Genomic DNA, 22,045 nt, shown 5'->3' with positions numbered 1-22,045 from the left:
TTGCATAGTTGAAATGAGGGTGTGGTTATGGGCATGGAATGGGCAGGCATTATTAATATGCATTATTAAAGAATATACCCACCCTCATCTAATATAGGAATCGGGATTTACGCCAAGTAAAACATGGCCTAAATGGATGCAACCAAATTTGGTCACTTGGAGAGGCACTCGGCGTATTCTGTATACTGCGTAGAAATATAAGTCTATTCTATAAAATTTAGATATACAGGATGCTAGGCTTGATGGACCTTTGGTCTTTCCCAGTAGGCAACACTTATGTACTAATACGCCTAGGCATATATTTTTTCTGCACAGATTATTCAGGCACCATCTAGCCCATTGTACTATGTGCCTTTCTGTAACAATGTGCACCTAAATCCCATAGTGCACAACCAAAAAGGGGATGTGGCCATAGGAAGTGCATGGGTGGATCAGGGGCATTCCTAAAATTTGCATGCAGTGTTATAAAATACTGGGGATGTGAATCCCAAATTGGGCGCTGGGAATTACATCTGATTTCAGCCGGTGTAAGTCCTGGTGCCCAAAGTTGGGTGCTGAAATCGGCACTCAATTCTAAATTCTATAATGGGAGCTCATCTTTGAGAGCACCGATTTGTTTGGTGCCAATGTTTTGAACACCATCTAATGAATCTAGCTCTTAAAGGGCAATTATGGAAGCTAGAATATACTAAAAGCTACTAGCTGAGCTGATTCGGTCAATGTATACTCAGCTATACATCTACGCGGATGATGTGCAGCTACTCATACCCATTGACCCTGACTTACCTACAGCCTTGACTAAACTGATTACCTGTTTAACATCAGTTCAAGAATGGGCTAAACATAACAAACTTTGCCTGATCCCAAGTAAAACTGAGCTTCTCTGGGTCCGTAACACGTGGATACATACCTAACATCAAAATCTCTTTTGGGAAGTACGAACTCCCCCTCAAATCACAAGTCAGGAACCTTGCAATACAGTTAGATTCAACACTTACTCTGATTCCCAAATCCAAGCAACCTTCAAGAGCTGCTTCTACTATTTGCAACAGCTACGCTGCCTCTCTCCTTACATCGAGAAGGCAAATCTTATCCCAGTTGTGCATGCCATGATAACATCAATGCACTCTACAACGGTCTGACTACAAAGGGCCTGCACCATCTCCAATTGATTCAGAATGCTGCAGCAAGACTAATAGAAGTTTGCAAGAGACGTGACCACATCACACCATTTTTGCAAAAGCTTCACTGGCTACCAGTACAATAAAGGGCTAAATTTAAAACTCTTGTCTGGTCTTCAAGGCCCTTAAAGGAAATGGTCCTGAGTACCTGAAGAATAGGATGACCCTCTACACACATCCAAGGACACTAAGGTCCTTTCAAGGAGTATCACTAACCACACCCTCTCCAGAAGACATTACACAATGTGATACCCGCAACCAATCCTTCTCCAGAGTAGCTCCCACAATCTGGAGTGCACTCCCTGAAAGGCTCTGCTTAACACAAGACTATCTCTACTTCAGGAAGCAGGTTGAAGCTCGGCTCTTCAACCAAGCCTTTAATGAAAGAAGTAACTAACTTGTTAGTCTCACTCACACACACAAGGATTGACACGGGCTGCACATACTGCAGCAGCACATGTTTATCCACTCCTATCCCAGTGTTTGATTTATTCTTACTGTACACCGCCTTGAGGCGATAAATAAATGCTAATGAGAAAATAAATAAGAGAATCGCTGATCTGTCCAGTGGGTTGCACAGGGTTTTTCATTATCTACTTTATTCTTTAACATATACCTGATCCCTTCTATTATGTATCCAGGGAATCAGGTATGTGCTTTATGCTGGTGATATCCAGTTTATAATCCTTGTGACAACCTTTGTCTCTGCTGCTATTGATTATGTGATGCAGTGTATAAATATGGTGAACGTATGGATGTGACAACATAAGTTATCCTTGAATATTAAACAAAAAACCCCCCAGAAGCTCTGTATTTATCTCGTAGATTTAATCCATCTGACCTGCCTTTGTCTCATGCAATTAATCAGTGGACTATTCTGGTACTCACACAGTTTAAGGTATTAGGGGTTTGGCTTGATATGCAATTATCTATGGAAGCCCAAATTTCTACAATAGTAAAGAAAGCCTTTTATAAGCTCTGACTTGCTCATAGATTGCACCTATATTTATCTTCTCAAAACTTTCATACAGTTATACAAGTTCTGGTGTTATCACATCTTGGCTATTGCAATGGCTTGTATTTAGGCTTGCCTCAATCATCTTTACCTGCTTTGCAATCTGTACAGAATGCAGCAGTCTGAGTTATTGCTGGGATCAGTCGTTATGAGCATATTACTCCAATCTTAATTTCTCTTCATTGGTTGATATGAGGGTTAGTTTTAAAATCATATTGTTAGTGTTAAGGCATTACAGAAGGAAGATCCTTTCAATATTTGTTCAGAATTGAATCTGTTTAATACTCCTGTGCGAGCCTACCATTTGGCAGAGACTTGATATAAGGAATTTACAATTGCTGGCCTTACTCGTTGAAACAGCCTCCCTAAGAAATTACAAGGTATTATCCACTTGTTAAAGTTTAGAAAGGGCTTAAAGGCTTGTTTGTTTCATCAAGCCGATGCAGACTTAAATTGATCAAACTAGCCTGACGAAGAGTATCCAAGTAAATATTGTTACCACACAGCAGCCAATTTGTATTTATGTTAAGGGTGGTGAGAGTTTTCATTTTATTATAAGCTCAGGTTCTTTAAAACTTAGTTATATGATTACTATCTCTTTGAGTGAGTTTTTGCATGATATGCAATTTTAATGTTTTGATTTTTAAAATAGTTTTAGTTTTGTGTTTTTGATTCTATATGCTTGTAATTAAGTATTGCAATTTGGAATTATTTTTAATCTAACTGTATATGCGATATTGTGACCCATCCAGATCATTGGATGGTGCTGTATATAAATGTTATAAATAAAATAAATGGCCACAGTCTAGAGAAACTTTCACACCACTGAAAGGACTGGACCAGCATCACCTTTGGCAGTGGGCAGTAGAGAGGTGCATGGAGACAGAAATTTCACCCGTCCTCACCCCCCCAGTCACATCCAATCTCCACCCACATATTTAGGAATCTTCAGGCTATAGACTTTTGCACTTTCTCCGCCAGTGTTTCATCCTTCTTCTCAACCACCACGTTATCCACGTTTGTCAGTGAGGCTGTCTCTTCCTATAGTACTATTCTTTCCTCTGCTCCTGAATACCCTCACTCCTCCCATTCCCTGTTCTGTAAGGCATACCAAAACCCAGCTTTGGCTGACCTCTAGAATCCGCTACCTACGTTCCTGTGCCCAATCTGCTGAATAACTTTGGCTGAAATCTTGTGCCCATGCTTTTTGTTACATTTGTACCCCACGCTTTCCCACTCATGGCAGGCTCAATGCTGCTTACATGGGGCAATGGAGGGTTAAATGACTTGCCTAGAGTCACAAGGAGCTGCCTGTGCCTGAAGTGGGAATCAAACCCAGTTCCCCAGGACCAAAGTCCACCACCCTAACCACTAGGCCACTGCTGCTGACTTCATACATTTCAAATTCTTGCTGACTTCCTTCCAGTCGGCTCTTTCACTTTCCAAACAGGATTACTACATCCACTTGACAAACTCTCTTGGCTCAAACCCTCAACGTCTCTTTGCCACACTGAACTCTCTCCTTAAAATGCCTTCACTTCCAACCCCTCCTTCAGTTTCTCCCCAGACTATGACTGAGTACTTTCATGATAAGGTTCACAAGATTAACCTTGAGTTTTCAATAAAGTCATCTCCACCTCTCCTTCCCTTAGTCCATTCTCTCAAACCTCTTTCAATCCCTGCCTCCTTTTCTGAAATCACTGAAGAGGAAACTGTACTTTCTCTTTCCTTCTCCAAACTGACTACCTGTTTCTCTGATCCTATTCCCATCCATCTACTCAGATCTATCTCTCCTACTGTCATCTCTTCTGTTATATTCTCAATCTTTCACTTTCCACTGCAACTGTTCCTGATGCCGTCAAACATGCTGTAGTTACACCACTCCTCAAAAAACCTTCATTGGACCCTGCCTACCCTTCCAGCTATTGCCCCATTTCCCTCTTCCCTTTCCTATCCAAGGTACTTGAATGTGCTATTCACCACCATTGTCTTGACTTTCTTTCATCTCAAGCTATTCTTGACCCACTTCAGTCTGGCTTCTGCCCTCTACATTCAACTGAAACAGCCCTGCTAAAGTCTCCAATGACCTGTTCCTGGACAGATCCAAAGGTCAGGGGGACCAGTGCACTACAAATGCTGGCTCCTCCCATGACCAAAGGGCTTGCATTTGGTCATTTCTGAGATGGTCGTCCTTGGTTTCCATTATTGCCGAAAATCAGAAACGACCAAGTTTAGGGACGAGCAACTCTAAGGACGACCTAAATTTCAAGATTTGGACATCCCTGACCGTATTATCGAAATGAAAGATGGACATCCATCTTGTTTCGATAATACGGGTTTCCCTGCCCCTCCATCGGGATGTTTTGTGAGGACGTCCTCAACAAAACTTGGGCATCTCTTTCAATTATGCCCCTCCACGTTACTATGTATGACACAAAATTATCCAAACCTGCTAAATCACGAGAGGATTATGAGAATTTACAAGAGGACTTTGCAAGATTTTATGAAAGTGCTTGAGGCATATCATGTAATTAATATTTGAAAATAAGGTCCGTTGATAAGATGGCAAGCAGTAGATACTAACTGGGGTGGACCAGTCGACACATGTCATCTCCTTCTTATTCTAGAGAGGAAGTTCTGTGCATTGGGGCCCTTTTACTAAGATGTGCTAGTAAATGGGCCCAGCGCATCCTAACATAGGACTGTCCCACGTGCTAAGCCCATTTCTAGCATGGCCGTAAATTCAACCTTTTATATATTTGTATTTATTTACTTATTTATTTGATCTATATCCTGCCTATCATCTAAGCGGGTTACAGATAAAAAAATACACACACAAAAATTATCCACAAACACATCAGCAATGACATCCTTCCAAATGAACTCTTGATCAACATCATTAATGAGACTTTACAAATAAATGTGTTTTGAACGTCCGCTTAAAATTAAGTACTGATGGTATCATTTGAATGGTGCCTGGCAATTTGTTCCTCAAAATTGGACCAGCAAAAGACAGAGAACTATCTGAAGTATAAAGAGAGAAGTATGCTGATATGTGGTAGATGATGTCTGCAAACATAGGGGTCCTTTTACTAAGGTGCGCTGAAAAATGGCCTGCAGTAGTGTAGATGCGTGTTTTGGGTGTGCGCAGATCCATTTTTCTGCGCGCCTGCAAAAAATGCCTTTTTAAAATTTTTGCTCAAAATGGACGTGCGGCAAAATAAAAATTGACACGCATCCATTTTGGGTCTGAGACCTTATCGCCAGCCATTGACCTAGTGGTAAAGTCTCACGCAGTAGCCAGGCGGTAATGACCTACGTGCGTCAAATGCCACTTGGTGTGCACCCAATACGTGCGTCCGAAAATATTTTCAGATGCACGTATCAGATGCGTGCCAAAAATGAAATTACCTCACGAGCCATGTGACACGCATTGGGCGCGCATAGACGCTTACGTGGCTTAATAAAAGGGCCCCATAGTAGATTGATGTCTTTGATATAAAAGATGATTCTCTTAAACTCTATTTGATGGTATTCTTTGGTGTCTTTGGAAGTGAAACCTAGTGAACGAGACAGCAATAATCACTGAGAAATTTGGTTCCTTGTAGGTTTCTTTTCTGATTGAAAGCTGAGAACCCACACTGAGAATGTACCTGTGCAAACTGAATGCTGTTGTCGCTTTATTGGCAGGTATGGTAAACCAATAAATTAATTCAGTTACTAACTGCCCTTTTCAGTCCCTCAGCTTTTTTCAGCATTCATGGAAATTGTAGTACTTGTTCCCCGTATCTAAGATTGCTAAGCTTATAGCAAGCTTACACTGAAAGTTTGAAATTGTCAGGTTCAAAGGTCTAACTTCTGCATTGTGTATTAAAAACAGATTCCCTTGCCTAAGAGTGTGGGCTTCCAACACCAAAAAAACTGTATTCATAGTATTATTCTTAACTTTCTGGCAAATGAAAAGGGGCAGGTTGCCATGGGCATTGGAAAGAAAGGTTAATCTCTCATTTTTCAATATTCATTATTTGCGGAGCTGGATGTCAGATAGAACTAATTAACTGTTTTAAATAAGATTGCATTCAATTTGGTGTCGTTTCAAAATTATTTTCTCAATTTATTTATTGGGATTTATTAGCCATCTTTATGAAGAGATTCACTCAAGGTGGTGCACACAGATACAGCTTGGCATAAAACTCATTGTTAACAATAATGAAAAGATCAAATATAAGTATAGACACAATCAATGAAGTAAACTTGGAGATGGCAAATTGAATCCTATATATAGGAGTAACATGATTCAGTATTAGAAATGTACACAGAAAACAGCACAGTAAAGCAATCATATAATAGTAATATGATAAATGTCTGCAGAATATAAATGATACCATTACAAGAAGCATGGAAACACATTCATATAACAGAAATATGACATTCATGATGTCAGCACATTTGAAAGCTTGCAACCTGTTCATTCACTTACAAGCTTGGTGATCAGACAGAATGATCAGTTGGGATGAACTAGTCCCAGTGTTAATGTTGGGAACGCTTTATTCTTTGGAGAGCAATTACAGATAGACAGCCTTAAAATGAGGGTGTCAACCTCAAGAAAAAAAGAGAACTGGAAGACTCACCCTTATCATCAGGGCTGTCAGCCCATATCAATATATTTTTTTTACTGACAGTCTGCCAGATTTTTTCCTTGCAACCAATCTTTATTATGACCTATGTGTTACTGCCATCATTTTGCAGACAGCTGGACTTAGGGACCCTTTTACTAAGGTGCTAATACGCAACTAACACAGGATATGCTTAAGCATTCCATGTTAGTTGTGCCATGTGCATGTGATAACTGCACGCTAAATATTTTTTTTTTGAGGGGGCATGCTAGTGCACAGTTAAAAGGGGGAGCCCTTACTGCCTACAAAACAGGATGCAGTAAGTGCTCACACATAATTTTTGAAAATAGCCACAAGCTAATGGCAATGTTAGCGCATGGGCATTAATGGGCATTTTTTTTACTGCTGCAGTGATAATGGCCTTAGCACTTGGGAGTGATCCACATGTGCTAAAACCATTTGTTACTTCAGCTTAGTGAGGTTGATATTTAAAAAACAGCAGCAACCACATAGTTGCTTAAAAAAAAAAAGATGGCGGATAATAACATAACATGGACCACTTAAATCACTAAACAACTAACGTTATGCTTTTTTAAAGACTGTATGGGCAGGCTGAGGGTAATATTAAAAGTTATTAATTCAGGGGTCCTTTTACTAAGGTGCGCTTAAAAATGGCTTGCGGTAGTGTAAGCACGGGTTTTGGGTGCGCGCCAATCCATTTTTCAGTGCGCCTGTAAAAAAGGCCTTTTTAAAAAAAAATTTGCTGAAAATGGACGTGTGGCAAAATCAAAATTGCTGTGCGTCCATTTTGGGTCTGCATCCTTACCACCAGCCATCGACTTAGCGGTAAAGTGTCACATGGTAACTAGGCGGTAATGACCTACGCGTGCCAAATGCCACTTGGTGCGCGTACGATATGCGTGGCCAAAAATAAAAATTATTTTTCGGCTGTGCGTATTGGACAAGCTCCAAAAATAAAATTACCGCAAGAGCAACATGGTAGCCTTGCGGTAACTCCAATTTGGCGCATGTTAGGCACGCATAGTCGCTTATGTGGCTTAGTAAAACGACCCCTCAGTGGCAAGATTGAGCCACTGAATCAATAACTTATGTGTTCAGCTCAGAATGTGTGCATAACAGGTATTTAGAAATCTGTTTGAAGTTATACATAGATTTTGAGCAGTGGCATTTATACACTTACTCTGTTGAAAATCTGCCTAATGTTAAACTGTAAGTGGAGGAGTGGCCTAGTGGTTAGGGTTGTGGACTTTGGTCTTGAGGAACTGAGTTCAATTCCCACTTCAAGAACAGGCAGCTCTTTGTGACTCTGGGCAAATCACTTATCTCTCCATTGCCCCATGTAGGCCACATTGAGCCTGCCGTGAGTGGGAAAGCGCGGGGTACAAATGTAACAAAAAAAAATATATATTTGTATTCTGTTGACTTTTCTTATATATCTTTTATATAAATGATATATAAATGGTAGAAACACCCATTATGGGTGTCTATATCGTTAGCGTGTGCTAACTTTTAGCGCATACTAAAATGTTTGCGCACCTGCGCTATAGGTGCGCAAGTGTTTTTAGCATGCACTAAAAATGCTAGCACGTCTTAGTAAATAGGGCCCTTGATCTTCTTTTTGGATAACACAATAGTGCTTGTTCATGTAGTCGACTGGATTTACGGCCCATCAGCTGGTCCACCAAATTTATTATATAAGGTGGAGCCTCACTATATAAGATCTTAAAAACCATATCCCCCATTTTAAATTAGAGTAGTCAATTTTGGACAACATAAGAGATTGTGCAATAAGCCTTGATGCAGATGTAGCAAAATATTTTTTAACAGTATGCAACCATTTTAACAAGTAACAAGATTTCTTTATAACAGATGTCATCATAAAGGTGATGTCAACCTCAACGCCAAGAACTCTTGAAAAATTCTCAAAAGTAAAATAAACTTTGCCAATATTAAAATGCTGATGTCTATAAGGATGGTCTGATGGACCAAGCCACAAAAACCTAGTTTTATTCCTATTTAGCTTGAGTCTGTGAGAAACAATCCAATTTTCTATTAAACTAGAACAATCTAAAATACCGTTAAAAGTAATAGACCAATCATCAGAAATAGTGTATAAAACTGATATATCATCTGCATAGATGAAAAAGCAGTTTAACTTTTTCTAAACGTGGAGGGGCATAATCGAACGGGGACGACCATCTCTAAGGGCGCCCATCTCTAAGGACGTCCCGGTGAAGGGGCGGGGAAACCCCTATTATCAAAACAAGATGGGCGTCCATCTTTTGCTATTTATTTAGATTTTGCTCACACCTTTTTCAGTAGTAGCTCAAGGTGAGTTACATTCAGATACACTGGATATTGCTATGCCTCCGTCCCTGCAACGGCAGTTGAGGATGTCCTTTGTTATGCCTCTGTCCCTGCGACGGCAGTTGAAGACATCCTTTGCTATGGCAGTTGAGGACGTCCAAAACGTGAATGTTTGTGAGAAGGATGTCCATGCCTACTATGCCTCCGACATCCCCTTTATTTATTTGGATTTTGGATCACAAGTAGCAACAGTGGGATTTGAACTGGCCACCTCTGGATTGCCACTCCTCCACTCCACTCCACTCTCTTGAAATTTGGCCATCCCTGTTGGGGGGGGGGGGGCAGTTGAGGACGTCCATGCCCTTGTCATGCCTCCGCTGACACACACATACCTCCCCAGGGGCCTGCATACTGCTCCCCCCCCCCCCCACAGGAATGGCCAAATTTCAAGGGAGTGTAGTGGAGTGGGATGGAGGAGTGGCCTAGTGGTTAGTGCACTGGTCTTGCAATCCAGAGGTGGTGGGTTCAAATCCCACTGCTGCTGCTTGGATCCAAAATCCAAATAAATAAAGGGGGTGTCAGGCATAGCAGGTGTGGATGACCTTCTCACAGAAACACCCAGGCATGGACATCCTTCTCACAAACATCCACATTCTGGATGTCTTCAACTACAGACAAAGGTATATCAAAGGACATCCTCAACTGACCTCACAGAGAAGAAGGTCCTTCACCCATACTCTAAAAAGACAAAAGTTCTTAAAGTTGTTTTTTTTCAGGGTGGGAGGTGGTTAGTGACTACTGGGGGATTCAGGGGAGGTCATCCCCAATTCCCTCCGGTGGTTATCTGGTCATTTAGGGCACCTTTTTGTGGCTTGGTCGTAAAAAAAAAAGAAACAAGTAAAGTCGGCCAAGTGTTCGTCAGGGACGCCCTTCTTTTTTCCATTATTGCTTGAGGATGCCCCTCTGTTAGGCACGCCCCAGTCCCGCCTTCGCTACACCTCTGACACACCCCCAGGAACTTTGGTCGTCCCCGTGACGGGAAGCAGTTGGGGACACCCAAAATCGGCTTTCCATTATGTCGATTTGGGCGACCCTGAGAGAAGTACTCCCATCTCCCGATTTGTGTTGGAAGATGGGTGTCCTTCCCTTTCGAAAATAAGCTAGATAGTAACATAGTAGATGATGGCAGATAAAGACCTGTACGGTTCATCTAATCTGCCCAACAAGATAAACTCATTACATATGGTATGTGATACTTCATATGTATACCTGGTCTTGGTTTGTCCTTGCCATTTTCAGGGCATAGATCATAGAAGTCTGCCCAGCACTAACCTTGTTCTCCAACTTCTGAAGCTGAATCTGTCTAAAACTGCTCCTAGAGATTGTTACAGGAGATTGAACAGTATCAGGGATAAATTCCCCAAGATTTTGACACTGCACCTTCTCCTTTAACTTGAGTAGAGGAATGTGGTAGCCGTGTGAAAGGCCAGATTAGTAGGAAATCCTTGAGACCATTATGGAACCACACCATGGATGCCAAAACCATTCAAAACTGATAACAAAATCTCATGATCTACTAAATCAAAGGCACGGGAGATCTGGGCAAGTCACTTAACCCTCCATTGCCCCATGTAAGCCGCATTGAGCCTGCCATGAGTGGGAAAGCACGGGGTACAAATGTAAAAATAAATAAATAAATAAATAAAGTTAGAACTGCACATTTGAATTGGCTCAATAACGTATTTCCAAGAGCAACAATTGAACCTACAACAGTTTCAGTGCTAAAATGTTTCCTGAAACCAGATTGACGTACGATATGAAATCTCTCCAAATAATTCTCTAATTGCTTAATAACAAAACCTTCCATCATTTTAGTAAATAGAGGGATTGATGCTATTGTCCTGTAGTTACTTACTTCGTGTTATATACCACTGTGGGTACATTTCTTCTTAAAGGCAGTTAGTAAATCCCAATACATGAATAAATAAATGGACTTCTTAGTTACTTAAAGTTAAGCAGTCAGCCACTGAATATTTACATCATTATGGTGTGATTTGTCCACTGAATGCACCAAAATATAGTCTTCGATCCCTATGTCTTACAGCATTGCAAAGCCTAAGTCCATGGCACGGTAGACACAGACCTGTCACTCATGATGTTTTTACTGATGTTTTTACTAACGTTTGGCCTTTTTTTTTTTTGCTGATAGTTGGCAACCCAACTTATCGCTTCCACACTGATAATCAATTTGTGTTCAAAAATAGTCAATAACTTCAAACAGAGAGTATATATTGTTTCATTTTATCCTTTTTCTTGTTTTATTTAGGGGTTTTAAGGCTGGTGGCATCAACAACACTGACTACAACAGAAACAACAGGTAATAAATAAATCATTTACTACCACAGAAACTCTCTTCAGGGACCTGTTGCTGAAAACTGTTCAGATTTTTATTTTGTTGCAAAATAAACATAACTGCTCCTCCTATCATTAAGCAGTTGTAGAAATAAGCCAAAATGGTGTTATGACTGCATAATCATTCAGTCGCATGATGAGCTCCATATAGACAGGCTGGAATGGATCCAGAGTGAGGGTAACATAAATAGTATGAAATGTGCACTAAATGTCATTTGAGATCAGACATAAGGAGCTAATTATCCACACCCTTGAGCAATGGTCCAAATTCCAGGGCCTTAAGCAAAATTTTTGGAGAGCCACCTTCCCGCCCTGAGTGGAAGGTCTAAGAGTAGAAAGGGAGGGGAGGCCCCCTCTGAGGAGTCAATAGTAGAGGAGAGAGGGTTTACTTTTACTGGGTCCTCTTTCTACCCCAAAATGCTCTTCCTTGGTCCTCCTTCCCTTCTATACCCATCTATGCCACTTCCCAGGTCTTCCTTCCCCTTCTGCGTTCCACCATGCCACTTCCAAGATCCTTCTGCTTGCGCTTAAGCCTACTTTCATTTGTAGAATAGGTTGCACATAGGCGCCCTCTTGGGCAGTACTTCTGAAATGGGCAACCTGATGCCACATGGTGAGAACCTATTCTATAGCAGCATTTGGGTGCACAGATTTGGTTATAGAACACTAGTGAAAACAGGTAGCAGTGTGTTTAACATTTAGGGCTCACAGTTACCAAGTTTAAGTTTCCAAGTTTATTAGGGACTTATATCCCGCCCATCAAAAATGCCTGAGTGGCTTACAATATAATTATAAAAAATTGGGAGGAGTGCATTAAAAAGTGACTGTGAGGAAAGAAAAGGGAGGAACTACAATCAAAATAGATAAAGAAGAGAGGGAAACACTAGAGGGAGGGGAATTTGTGTCTTCCAGAACGCTGCCCGTGTCAGGTGCATAAAAATAAGTAGTAAACATCCGTATGCATCCAAAAATAAAAATGTTTTCAAATCTGTCTTAGATTTGATTAAAGAGGTTGATAAACCTAGGTGAGATGGTAATTTATTCCATAGTTCAGGACCTTGAACCAAAAAGATAGACTTTCTTGTAGCGTCAAAATGAATATCACGAAAAGATGGAATTACCAATTGATTTTGTTGGGCAGATTGAATTGTTTGTGAAGGACAATATAGTATTATGAATCGAGACAGATAAGCTGGTTGACCTGAGGAATGGATTTTGTAAACAAGGAGCAGTATTTTGTAAATTATACGATGGGTCAGGGGCAGCCAATATGCTTCTTTCAGAAGTGGGGTAACACGGTAATATTTACGATGTCCAGTAATAACTTTAATAGCTGTATTCTGTACTAATTGTAGACGACGGAGATCTTTGATACGAAAACTTTTATACAAGGAATTACAATAGGCACCCAAATATGGCAAAATACTATAGCATGTATAGCTTACCGTATTGGGTAAGTTGTGCGTAAGTGGCAGCCCTGCCCATGCCCCTTCCATGCTCCATCCTTGTGAATGCCCCCTTGAATTTGCATGCTCATGCATCCTTACAGAATAGCACTTAGGTGTTTTGCTGCTACTTACACACTTAGGTGTACACTAACCTACAGAAGTGACAGTGTTCTGTACACTTATGTGCTGAACTGACGCGTAAATGCGAGCACCCTGTTATAGAATTGCCCTTCACGTGCCTATGGATGCCCCTTTATAGATTTGCACAGCAGCCCTGAAATTCTACAAATGGTACTTAAAATTACATGCACAAATTTAAGCATGCATTCAATTTGTGCGTGCAATTCAAATGAATAATGAGCCAGTTAGCACCGATAATTGGGTGCTAACAATCATTCATCAGCACTAATTGGCCTTAATTTAAATTTACATGCACATTTTCAGACACATGGATCTACTCGTAAATTTTACACACAGCTCCAAAAAGGGGGGCAGCCATGGGAGGGTCATGGACAGATCAGGAGTGTTTCTGCAATTTATGCATGCTGTTATAGAATAAGGGGGATCTGTGCTTAATTTAGACATGAGAATTTACACCAGAGTTTACTTGTGTAAATCCTCATGTCTAAAGTTAGGCGCTAAGGAGGAGATTCTACATATGGCGCCAAAAAAAATCGGTGCTGAAATCAGTGCCGACTAAGCATATTCTATAATATACAGCACAGATATCTGCGCGCATCCACTTATGCCAATGAAAACCTAGTGTAAATCTCAGCACGTAGATTTAGGCGCACTGGGCCATATTCTATAACTAGGCACCTAAATTTTGGAATGCCCATGAAACACCCATTTCCCTGCACATAACCATGCCCCTTTATGCCTCTGTGGGTTAAATGCTTGGTGCACATTGTTACAGAATACGCTTAGCGAGTTGTGTGCCTAAATTCTAATCAGTGCCAATTAGTGCTCATTATTGCTTGTTAAGTGCAGCTATCAGTGTTCATTAGCTTGTTAAGCCAATTAAGTTACACATGATGTTATAGAATCTGCGCTGCTTTCAGCGCCAAAATCTAAGCACATGAAACCTATTATACAAGTGGTGCCTAAGAATAGCGCTTAGCGCGTTATTTTGTCGGTACCGATTTTTCAACGCTGTTTATAGAATTTGGTCCTCAATATCTATTTATGCTTTGCAGTTCAGGAGTCCTTGGGGCAGAGAAGGCTCTTTCTGCCACTCTTTCTTACTTGCCACTGCTTACCACTTCATGCAGATAGTTTTCACATTAACCAAACAAAATGTCTCCAGTTTTTCTCACACATGTTGGGTAAAAACCTTGCACTCACTCACACACTTCTCCTCTCCATTCTTTCACTGGGGAAGAGAAAAATAAATGAGCACAGAGGAAAAGCCTCCACCCACACCAAAAACATTCAGGTTGCCAAGCTCCTGATGAACTTTCCTTAATAGCCTTCCCAAAAAGAAAAGAAAAGAAAACTAATGACTTTCAGCAGCCTGCTTTTAAGAACTTCATTTCTCCACCCCCCCCCCCCCCCCAACTTGGTTCCAGGGCATCTCCTTTCCTGGGTCTACTTTCATTACCTTACATTTGTCTTCCAGCTGACAGAGCAGGTTAACTAGATGGCTCTCAGGCAATCTACACTCCTCCCTTTTTGGCTGCATCACATACACCTGACCAACCCAGGGGAATCCTCTTGGGTTGCTAGGGTAGTTGCTAAGTCACAAAGCTTTTCCTGTTGTTAGGTGTTCTGTTCTGTCTCCAAGGACCAGTGTTGCCAGGTGGGCGGTTTTACCGCCCAATTGGGCGGTTTTCCGCGACCCGCCGCGGGAAACTTTTGCCCGCGGCGGGTTGCGGTTTTTTGGGCGGTTTTTTGGGCTTCCGGGTGGCTTTTTGGGCGGCTTTTTGATTTTTTTCGGCCGCGGGGGGGCGGGGTTAGTGACGTTTTTGGGCGGGGTTAGTGACGTTTTGGGCGGGGCCGATGACGTGGGAGGCGGGGCCGATGATGGGGAGGCGGGGCTGATGACGGGGAGGCGGGCCCGATGACGTGGGAGGCGGGGCCGGTGACGGCGGGGGCGGGGCCGGTGACGCGGGGGTGGGGGTGTCAGGGGCGGGGTTTGTGTTTGGGCGGGTTTTGGGCTGGTTTCTGGCCTGGATTGGGCTGGAAAAAAAATTTCTACCTGGCAACCCTGCCAAGGACCATCCTCTGTTTCCAACCTTGAACTGCCCTAAGGAACTTGCTCCCAACTCCTTTGAACTGGGTAGTAGGGCTTTCTGACTCCAGGAATTAATTCTCTCTGCCTACCCTGGGAAAGATAGGGATTTCTGCTTTCAGGACTGGGGTTCTGTTCCTTTATTCTTTGCCCTCAGGATGATGTGCTTGTCCCTATATATGTACACACTTACATCAACACATACATAGAGGAGAGCAATTTCTAAAAAGCCATTTACCCAGGTAAATGAGCTATTTGAAAATTACCCTCCTTTCCTGCAAGTAAAAGTATGTGCTGATATTTATTGGAGTGTCAGGAGCTATTGTTTTGCTTTGATTGCAGCTGCTCTTTTCTGCTGCCTAGAAGTCACTGCCCTAGGTAACCATTTAATCTACCTAATGGTTAAGCCAGCCCTGGATCTACTTTATGACTCTCTGCATGCTGCTTACAGGTCAATGGAGCTAGAGTAAGGTGACCAGATTTCTGGTGGCTATCTCTGTTTTCTAGATATTAAATTATGAAATTCAATTCATTGCTTAAGTCATGATCTGCATGTTGTTTGATGACTAAAGATTTTCCGAAAGAGAAAAACATCTCAAAAATGGCATAAAGTGGCATTTGGACATTTTTCTCACAAACAAATGTCCAAAATTGTGATTTTTAAAACTCAGATTTGAGATGTTTTTCTCTGCTGTGCATGCAAATCACAAGGGGGTGTGTTGTGGGTTGGGATTTGGATGTTTCCAAAACTTGGACGTTTTTCTGACATAATGGAACAAAGCAAAAATGTCCAGGGCTAAAAGTTAGATGTTTTGGTCTCTAGACCTCTTTCAATCACGACTAAGTCACAAAAAGGTGTCCCAAATAACCAGGTGATCCACTGAAAGGATTAAGGCAAGAGCTCCCCTTACTCCCTCAGTGGCCACTGACCCCCTCCCACCTCCCAAAGATGTGAAAGAAACAGTACATACCAGCCTCTATGACAGTTTCAGATGTTATGGCTGATTCCTATTAGAACAGCAAGCAGATTCCTGGAGTAGCCTAGTGATCAGTGCAGTGCATTGTTAAGAAGGGGACCCAGACCCATATCCCACTCTAACTAGCACACTTGTGGTAGAATGTGTGAGCCCTCCAAAACCCACCAAACACCTACTGTACCTACATATAGGTGATACCTGCAGGCATAAGGGCTATTGTAGTGGTGTAAAGTTGGGTACAGTAGGTTTTGGGTGGATTTTGGAGAAATCCCCATACAATAAAACGGTGTAACAGTGAGATGCATACCTGGGACCTTTTATGTGAAGTCCATTGCAGTGCCCCCTAGGATGCCCCACTGCTCTGCTGAGATGTCTGTGGGGTCAGTCTACTAAGAATGCTGCCCCCCTCATACAGCCCAATAGATTGTTTTGTGCGTTTTTCCCTTGGACATTTTTTTTTTTTTTTGGGGGGGGGGGGGGGGGGGGGGGGGGAAATGGTCCTAAAATATAGATGCACTGAGCATAACAAACATGCAGCAAATGGCAATTTTTTAAACAAAAAGTTGGACATTTTTCTGGTTTGAAAATGGCCATATTCACTACTGGATTTTTGGATATTTTTTCTAAAATGTTCAAAATCGGATGTAGATATATCAAAAATGACCCTTTTGATCCCAGCAAACATGCATGTTTATACATACTTCATTTTTTGGTATATCATTATGGTGATGATGCAAAGTTTTATTTAACAGTTTTATTTTTTCATTTTTCAGTCATCTGAGATTGTTTTTAGGCCTAAAACATTTTTATAGGCCTTTGGGAGTTTGATAGGATCTGGGCAATGTGTTCATTGTGCTCAATGAACTTCCTCCTCCTTCCCTCCCCCCCTCCCCCACCCATTGTGGGAATTGCTTGGGCTGAACTTACCCCGTACCCTAAAGTAGTGTTTCTTAAGCTGGTCCTGGAGTATCCCCTAGCCAGTTCGGTTTTCAGGATATCCATAACGAAAATGCATGCACTGCCTCCATTGTATGCAAATCTATATCATGCATATTCATTGTGATGTCCTAGAAATCAGATTAGCTAGGGGGTTCTCCAGGATTGACTTGAGAAACACTGCCCTACAAGAAAGGAGAGACAAAAGAGATCGGATATGATAGAGACATTCAAATACTTCTGTGACATAGATCACACAAAAGAAGCAAACCTTTTCCATGAGAAATAATGTGCTACAACAAGAGGTCACGGTATGAGACTATGAGGAAAGGAGAATGGCTTAGGAGTGCAATCAGAAAATATATCCTCACTGAAAGGGTAGTGAATGCATGGGGCAACCTCCCAGTGGAGGTGATAGAAACAAGCACAGTAGCTGAATTAAAAAATACATGGAGCATGGCTGGAGTCATGAATTATAAAAACATGCACATCCATGTGTACTTTAGACACTAACATTTACACTGTAAGCATTTGCAATCTCAATCTATAATTACAGAGAAAGCCTGATGGGAAAGATGTGAAGAGGAGACCAGTGATTGGCTGGGGTCTGCATCACTGCACCAGGGGTGAGGTTAGGCGGACTGGATGGAACTAATAGTGAGAGTTGGAAAAAATCCCGGTAGTCAGGTCACCTAGGGGTTCATTTTCAAACCACTTAGACTTATCTAAGTGCTAATACACTGAAACCTTCTGCTCAGTGTGCGGCTGCGGCTAGGAAAGCGAATAGAATGTAGGGTACTATTAGGAAAGGTATGGAAAACAGGTGTGAGGATGTTATAATGCCGTTGTATCGCTCCATGGTGCGACCGCACCTTGAGTAATGTGTTCAATTCTGGTCGCCGCATCTCAAGAAAGATATAGTAGAATTGGAAAAGGTGCAGCAAAGGGCGACTAAACTGATAGCGGGGATGGGACGACTTCCCTATGAAGAAAGACTAAGGAGGCTAGGGCTTTTCAGCTTGGAGAAGAGACGGCTGAGGGGAGACATGATAGAGGTATATAAAATAATGAGTGGAGTGGAACAGGTGGATGTGAAGCGTCTGTTCACGCTTTCTAAAAATACTAGGACTAGGGGGCATGCAATGAAACTACAGTGTAGTAAATTTAAAACAAATCTGAGAAAATCTTTCTTCACCCAATGCATAATTAAACTCTGGAATTCGTTGCCGGAGAACGTGGTGAAGGCGGTTAGCTTAGCAGAGTTTAAAAAGGGGTTAGACGGTTTCCTAAAGGACGAGTCCATAAACCACTACTAAATGGACTTGGGAAAAATCCACAGTTCCAGGAATAACATGTATAGAATATTTGTATGTTTGGGAAGCTTGCCAGGTGCCGCTGTCGTGGACAGGATGCTGGGCTCGATGGACCCTTGGTCTTTTCCCAGTGTGGCTTTACTTATGCACTTATGTACTTATGCACTCTTTACTGTCTCAAGATCAGAGGCACAGGGAGAGGACAAAATAAAAGAGTGAAAAAGGAAGCTTAGGGATGATACTAGGCACCCTAGATAAACATTAAAACTTGTGTCCCTCTAAATTAACTTTGGGGTCCTAAATACTAAGATGAACTAACGGATTTAGTGCACGTTAATGATTAGCACGTGCCAAATGCCATGCAGCCTATTATGTACCTATGGGCTGCAGGGTATTTAATGCAAAATGATTCATTAGTGCATGCTAAATTCATCAGTGCACAACAATAAAACACCCCTTTATGCTCCATATGGCCGCATCATGAACACCCTACCCATCCCTTTCAGGATAATCCTGGAAATATGCATAACTGGATGTCATGGTTAATTTTAGAACCTTCAGGCACCATTTATGCATATAAAAAGTAGATTTAGATGTATAAATTGGCTTACACATGTAACCCCCTTGGAAACACCTTCTTGGGCCTCGGAAGGGGTGAGCGGGTTTTCCTGGGGGTTACTCAGGGTGGCATATTGTCACGCAGCCAGAAGGGGCTGGGATGGTGGGACTGCTGTGCCGCTGGGGAGTGGCCCAGTGGTTTGGACGGTAGAGGAACTGTATTATATTGCAGTAAGAGATTGTTAGGAGAAGAAATGATTGCCATGAATTATTAAATTGGGGGTGGGGTCAGAGTAATAAAAATGTTAGCTCAGACCTACACGGGGGCCTTTGGTAGCCTGAATCCCTGCCAAGACCCGAGAAACTGAGGGGACATCCTGTCTTTGTAAAAGAAACGAGGAGTGGCCTAGTGGTTAGGGTGGTGGACTTTGGTCCTGAGGAACTGAGTTTGATTCCCACTTCAGGCACAGGCAGCTCCTTCTGACTCTGGGCAAGTCACTTAACCCTCCATTGCCCCAGGTAAGCCGCATTGAGCCTGCCATGAGTGGGAAAGCACAGGGTACAAATGTAAACAAACAAACAAAAAAAAGCTGTGGGAGCACAATGCAGCATTTCTTTCCATTAGAAGGGGTAACTAGAAATGGAGAACTGGCCTTTTGAGGAGGAGGATTGAGAACCCAGAGATTTGGGCAGAGAAGTGTCCTGCTGGGGGACCTATACCTCGAAGACTTGATGGATAAAGGAGGTCCGATTTATGAACAAGCTGGCCACTGATAGAGGGCCCAGAGGGATTTGAAGCAGTGACGAGGAGGTTAACACTCAGATTGTTCTGCCAAGCGGGAAGGGACAGAACCCGGCACATACAGGGAGTGATATATTCTTGTTGTCTTAGTGGATTTATTGAATTGTTTCCTATTTACGAGTTACAACTTGATTGTTTGTCAAAGACTGCTCATGGGTTTTTCCATTCAGTAAAGTTGGAATTTGTGTGTGTGTGTGTGTGAGAGTGAATTTCTTGGAGTGAGACATCAGAGACTGAGTGGTGGGGTGAGACCTGCCGGCCTATGCCTTAGCCAAACTGACTTGTGTTTTTTGTGGATCTTGATCTGGGTACCTACCTCAAAGAATATAGCCGGCATCCTAAACCATTTCCAGTGGGACAAGGGTTAACCACATAAAAGTATCAATTTAAAAAAAGGTGCCACTTCTATGTAGATAAGACAGCAAGCAAGCATTTAAATGTAGGGAAAGGAAGTATGTTCTAGATGGGATTTCAAAATACATGTGTAAGCCATATATTACAACAGCAAAATATGTATCCCTGTGAAGTTATATCCACTGACATTCATTCTTGCTCTAAGTCACATATAACCCTGATGAAGCTTGTTTTTCAGACCTGGAGCTTGGAGGACTGCTCAAGGGTGATGATTTGTGCACCACTCTGAAAAGAAACTCCACCACCCCGGGACAAACTGTGACTTTCAGAGGAAGGTTTCTTCATTACTGTGTGTATATTTACAAAAGTCACCACTTATACATATCACTGCCTTCCTATATACATATACAGTACAGTCTTGATTATCTGACATAAATGGGACCAACCTGTTGTCAGTTATGTGAAAAGTTGGATAATTTGAAAAACAGTGCAAAAATCCTTCAAACAATGCATAAACAAAGGCCCAGAGTCCTCAATTTTCAAAAATTGCTCTAAAACAAAGATTTTTAATAGAAATGTGATGTCATCATCGAGGGGTCTGTCAGATATGCTGGACAGTCATATTACTGAAGGTCAGATAATCAAGATCGTACTGTATATGTATAAGCCTATGATCATAGCCTATAAGGGTAGTTTTATAAACACAGGGGCCAAAGGTTGACACCTTCAGAGGCCTATTTTTCTTTCTAAAATACTAATGCAATTTACCTTATGCATGCCTACTTTACAGGCACTGAAGTTTACAGTCACCCTAGAGTGAAATATAGATTGAGATTGCAAATGCTTACAGTGTAAATGTTAGTGTCTAAAGTACACATGGATGTGCGTGTTTTTATAATTCATGACTCCAGCCTTGCTCCACCCAAACTCCACCCCTGAATATGGCATCATGGGTCATGTAATAGAGTGTACTATTTTGTCACAATTTTACATATGTAACTGTGGGGTGATTTTGTAAAAGCCCTTTCGGGAGTTTAAAAAATGCCTTTAGGTGCAAAAAATTGATTATACAATTAGCCCCAATGAGGACAATTTCCAGAAACAGTTTGCTTGGATAAATGGGGTTTTGGCAAATTATCCTCCCTTCCTGTGGGTTCCCTTCCTGTGGGTTCTTGAGTTTGTATGGCTGTAAAGATCTATTATTTTGCTTTGATTGCCAACTAGAAGCTGCCACCTAGTTTGGCTAAGATTAAATCAGCCCTGAGTATATTCCAACTTCTTTGGAAACAAAGAATGTTGGTGTTGACAGGGTGGTTCTGGTGGTCGGGTACTTTCTTGCAAAGCCACATAGACCCTGAAGGCTGGTTGTTGGGATTTGTAGATGGCTATGGAGTTTGAGAGAGGGACTGCTAGTGGGGGATGGGGATGTCGTGGGTACTATATGGTCATCTATTTAGGATGGAAGAGAACCTACGTGAAAGCAAAAAAAGTTGACTGGTAAAGCAGTGATGTCCTGAAACTGGTCAGGCTTCTGCAGCTGGCAGTTGAGTTATATCCTTGCAGTGTTAACAGGGATAACCGGACAGACTTGACAGACCAATTGGTATTTATTGTCAAGAACTACTGTGTTGCTGTAAAAAAAGATTTGCTTCATGAATACTATTAATACAATTTAGATATTTGAATGCCTCTGTCATATCCTCCCTGTCTCACTTCTCCTTGAAAGCACAATACTGTGGAAGCACTTCTCTGGAACATCTCCACTGTGTGTAGTCATTTCCAATTTACAACATCCAGATCTGCATACAATAATATAGCTGAAGTCTTACAATGACTTGTTCAATAGCAGAATTAGGCAAGGATGGGTTGGGATGA

The 22,045-nt window shown here is 41.8% G+C and overlaps 1 protein-coding gene across 1 annotated transcript in view; it reads left to right on the top strand.

Moving 5' to 3' along the window:
• LOC115461525 (uncharacterized protein PB18E9.04c-like) overlaps positions 1–22,045 on the top strand; it is a 41,089-nt gene that overhangs the window by 16,027 nt on the left and 3,017 nt on the right. The window contains exons 2-3 of the mRNA XM_030191386.1: positions 5,805–5,886; positions 11,467–11,517. Of these exons, the coding sequence (XP_030047246.1) occupies positions 5,844–5,886; positions 11,467–11,517 (94 nt within the window). The 5' untranslated portion in view covers positions 5,805–5,843. The remainder of the gene's footprint in view (positions 1–5,804; positions 5,887–11,466; positions 11,518–22,045) is intronic.

This window comes from Microcaecilia unicolor, chromosome 1 (genome assembly GCF_901765095.1).
Source record: "Microcaecilia unicolor chromosome 1, aMicUni1.1, whole genome shotgun sequence".
In the NCBI taxonomy this organism is placed as follows: Eukaryota; Metazoa; Chordata; class Amphibia; order Gymnophiona; family Siphonopidae; genus Microcaecilia; species Microcaecilia unicolor.
This window is presented reverse-complemented; position numbering and strand designations above follow the sequence as displayed.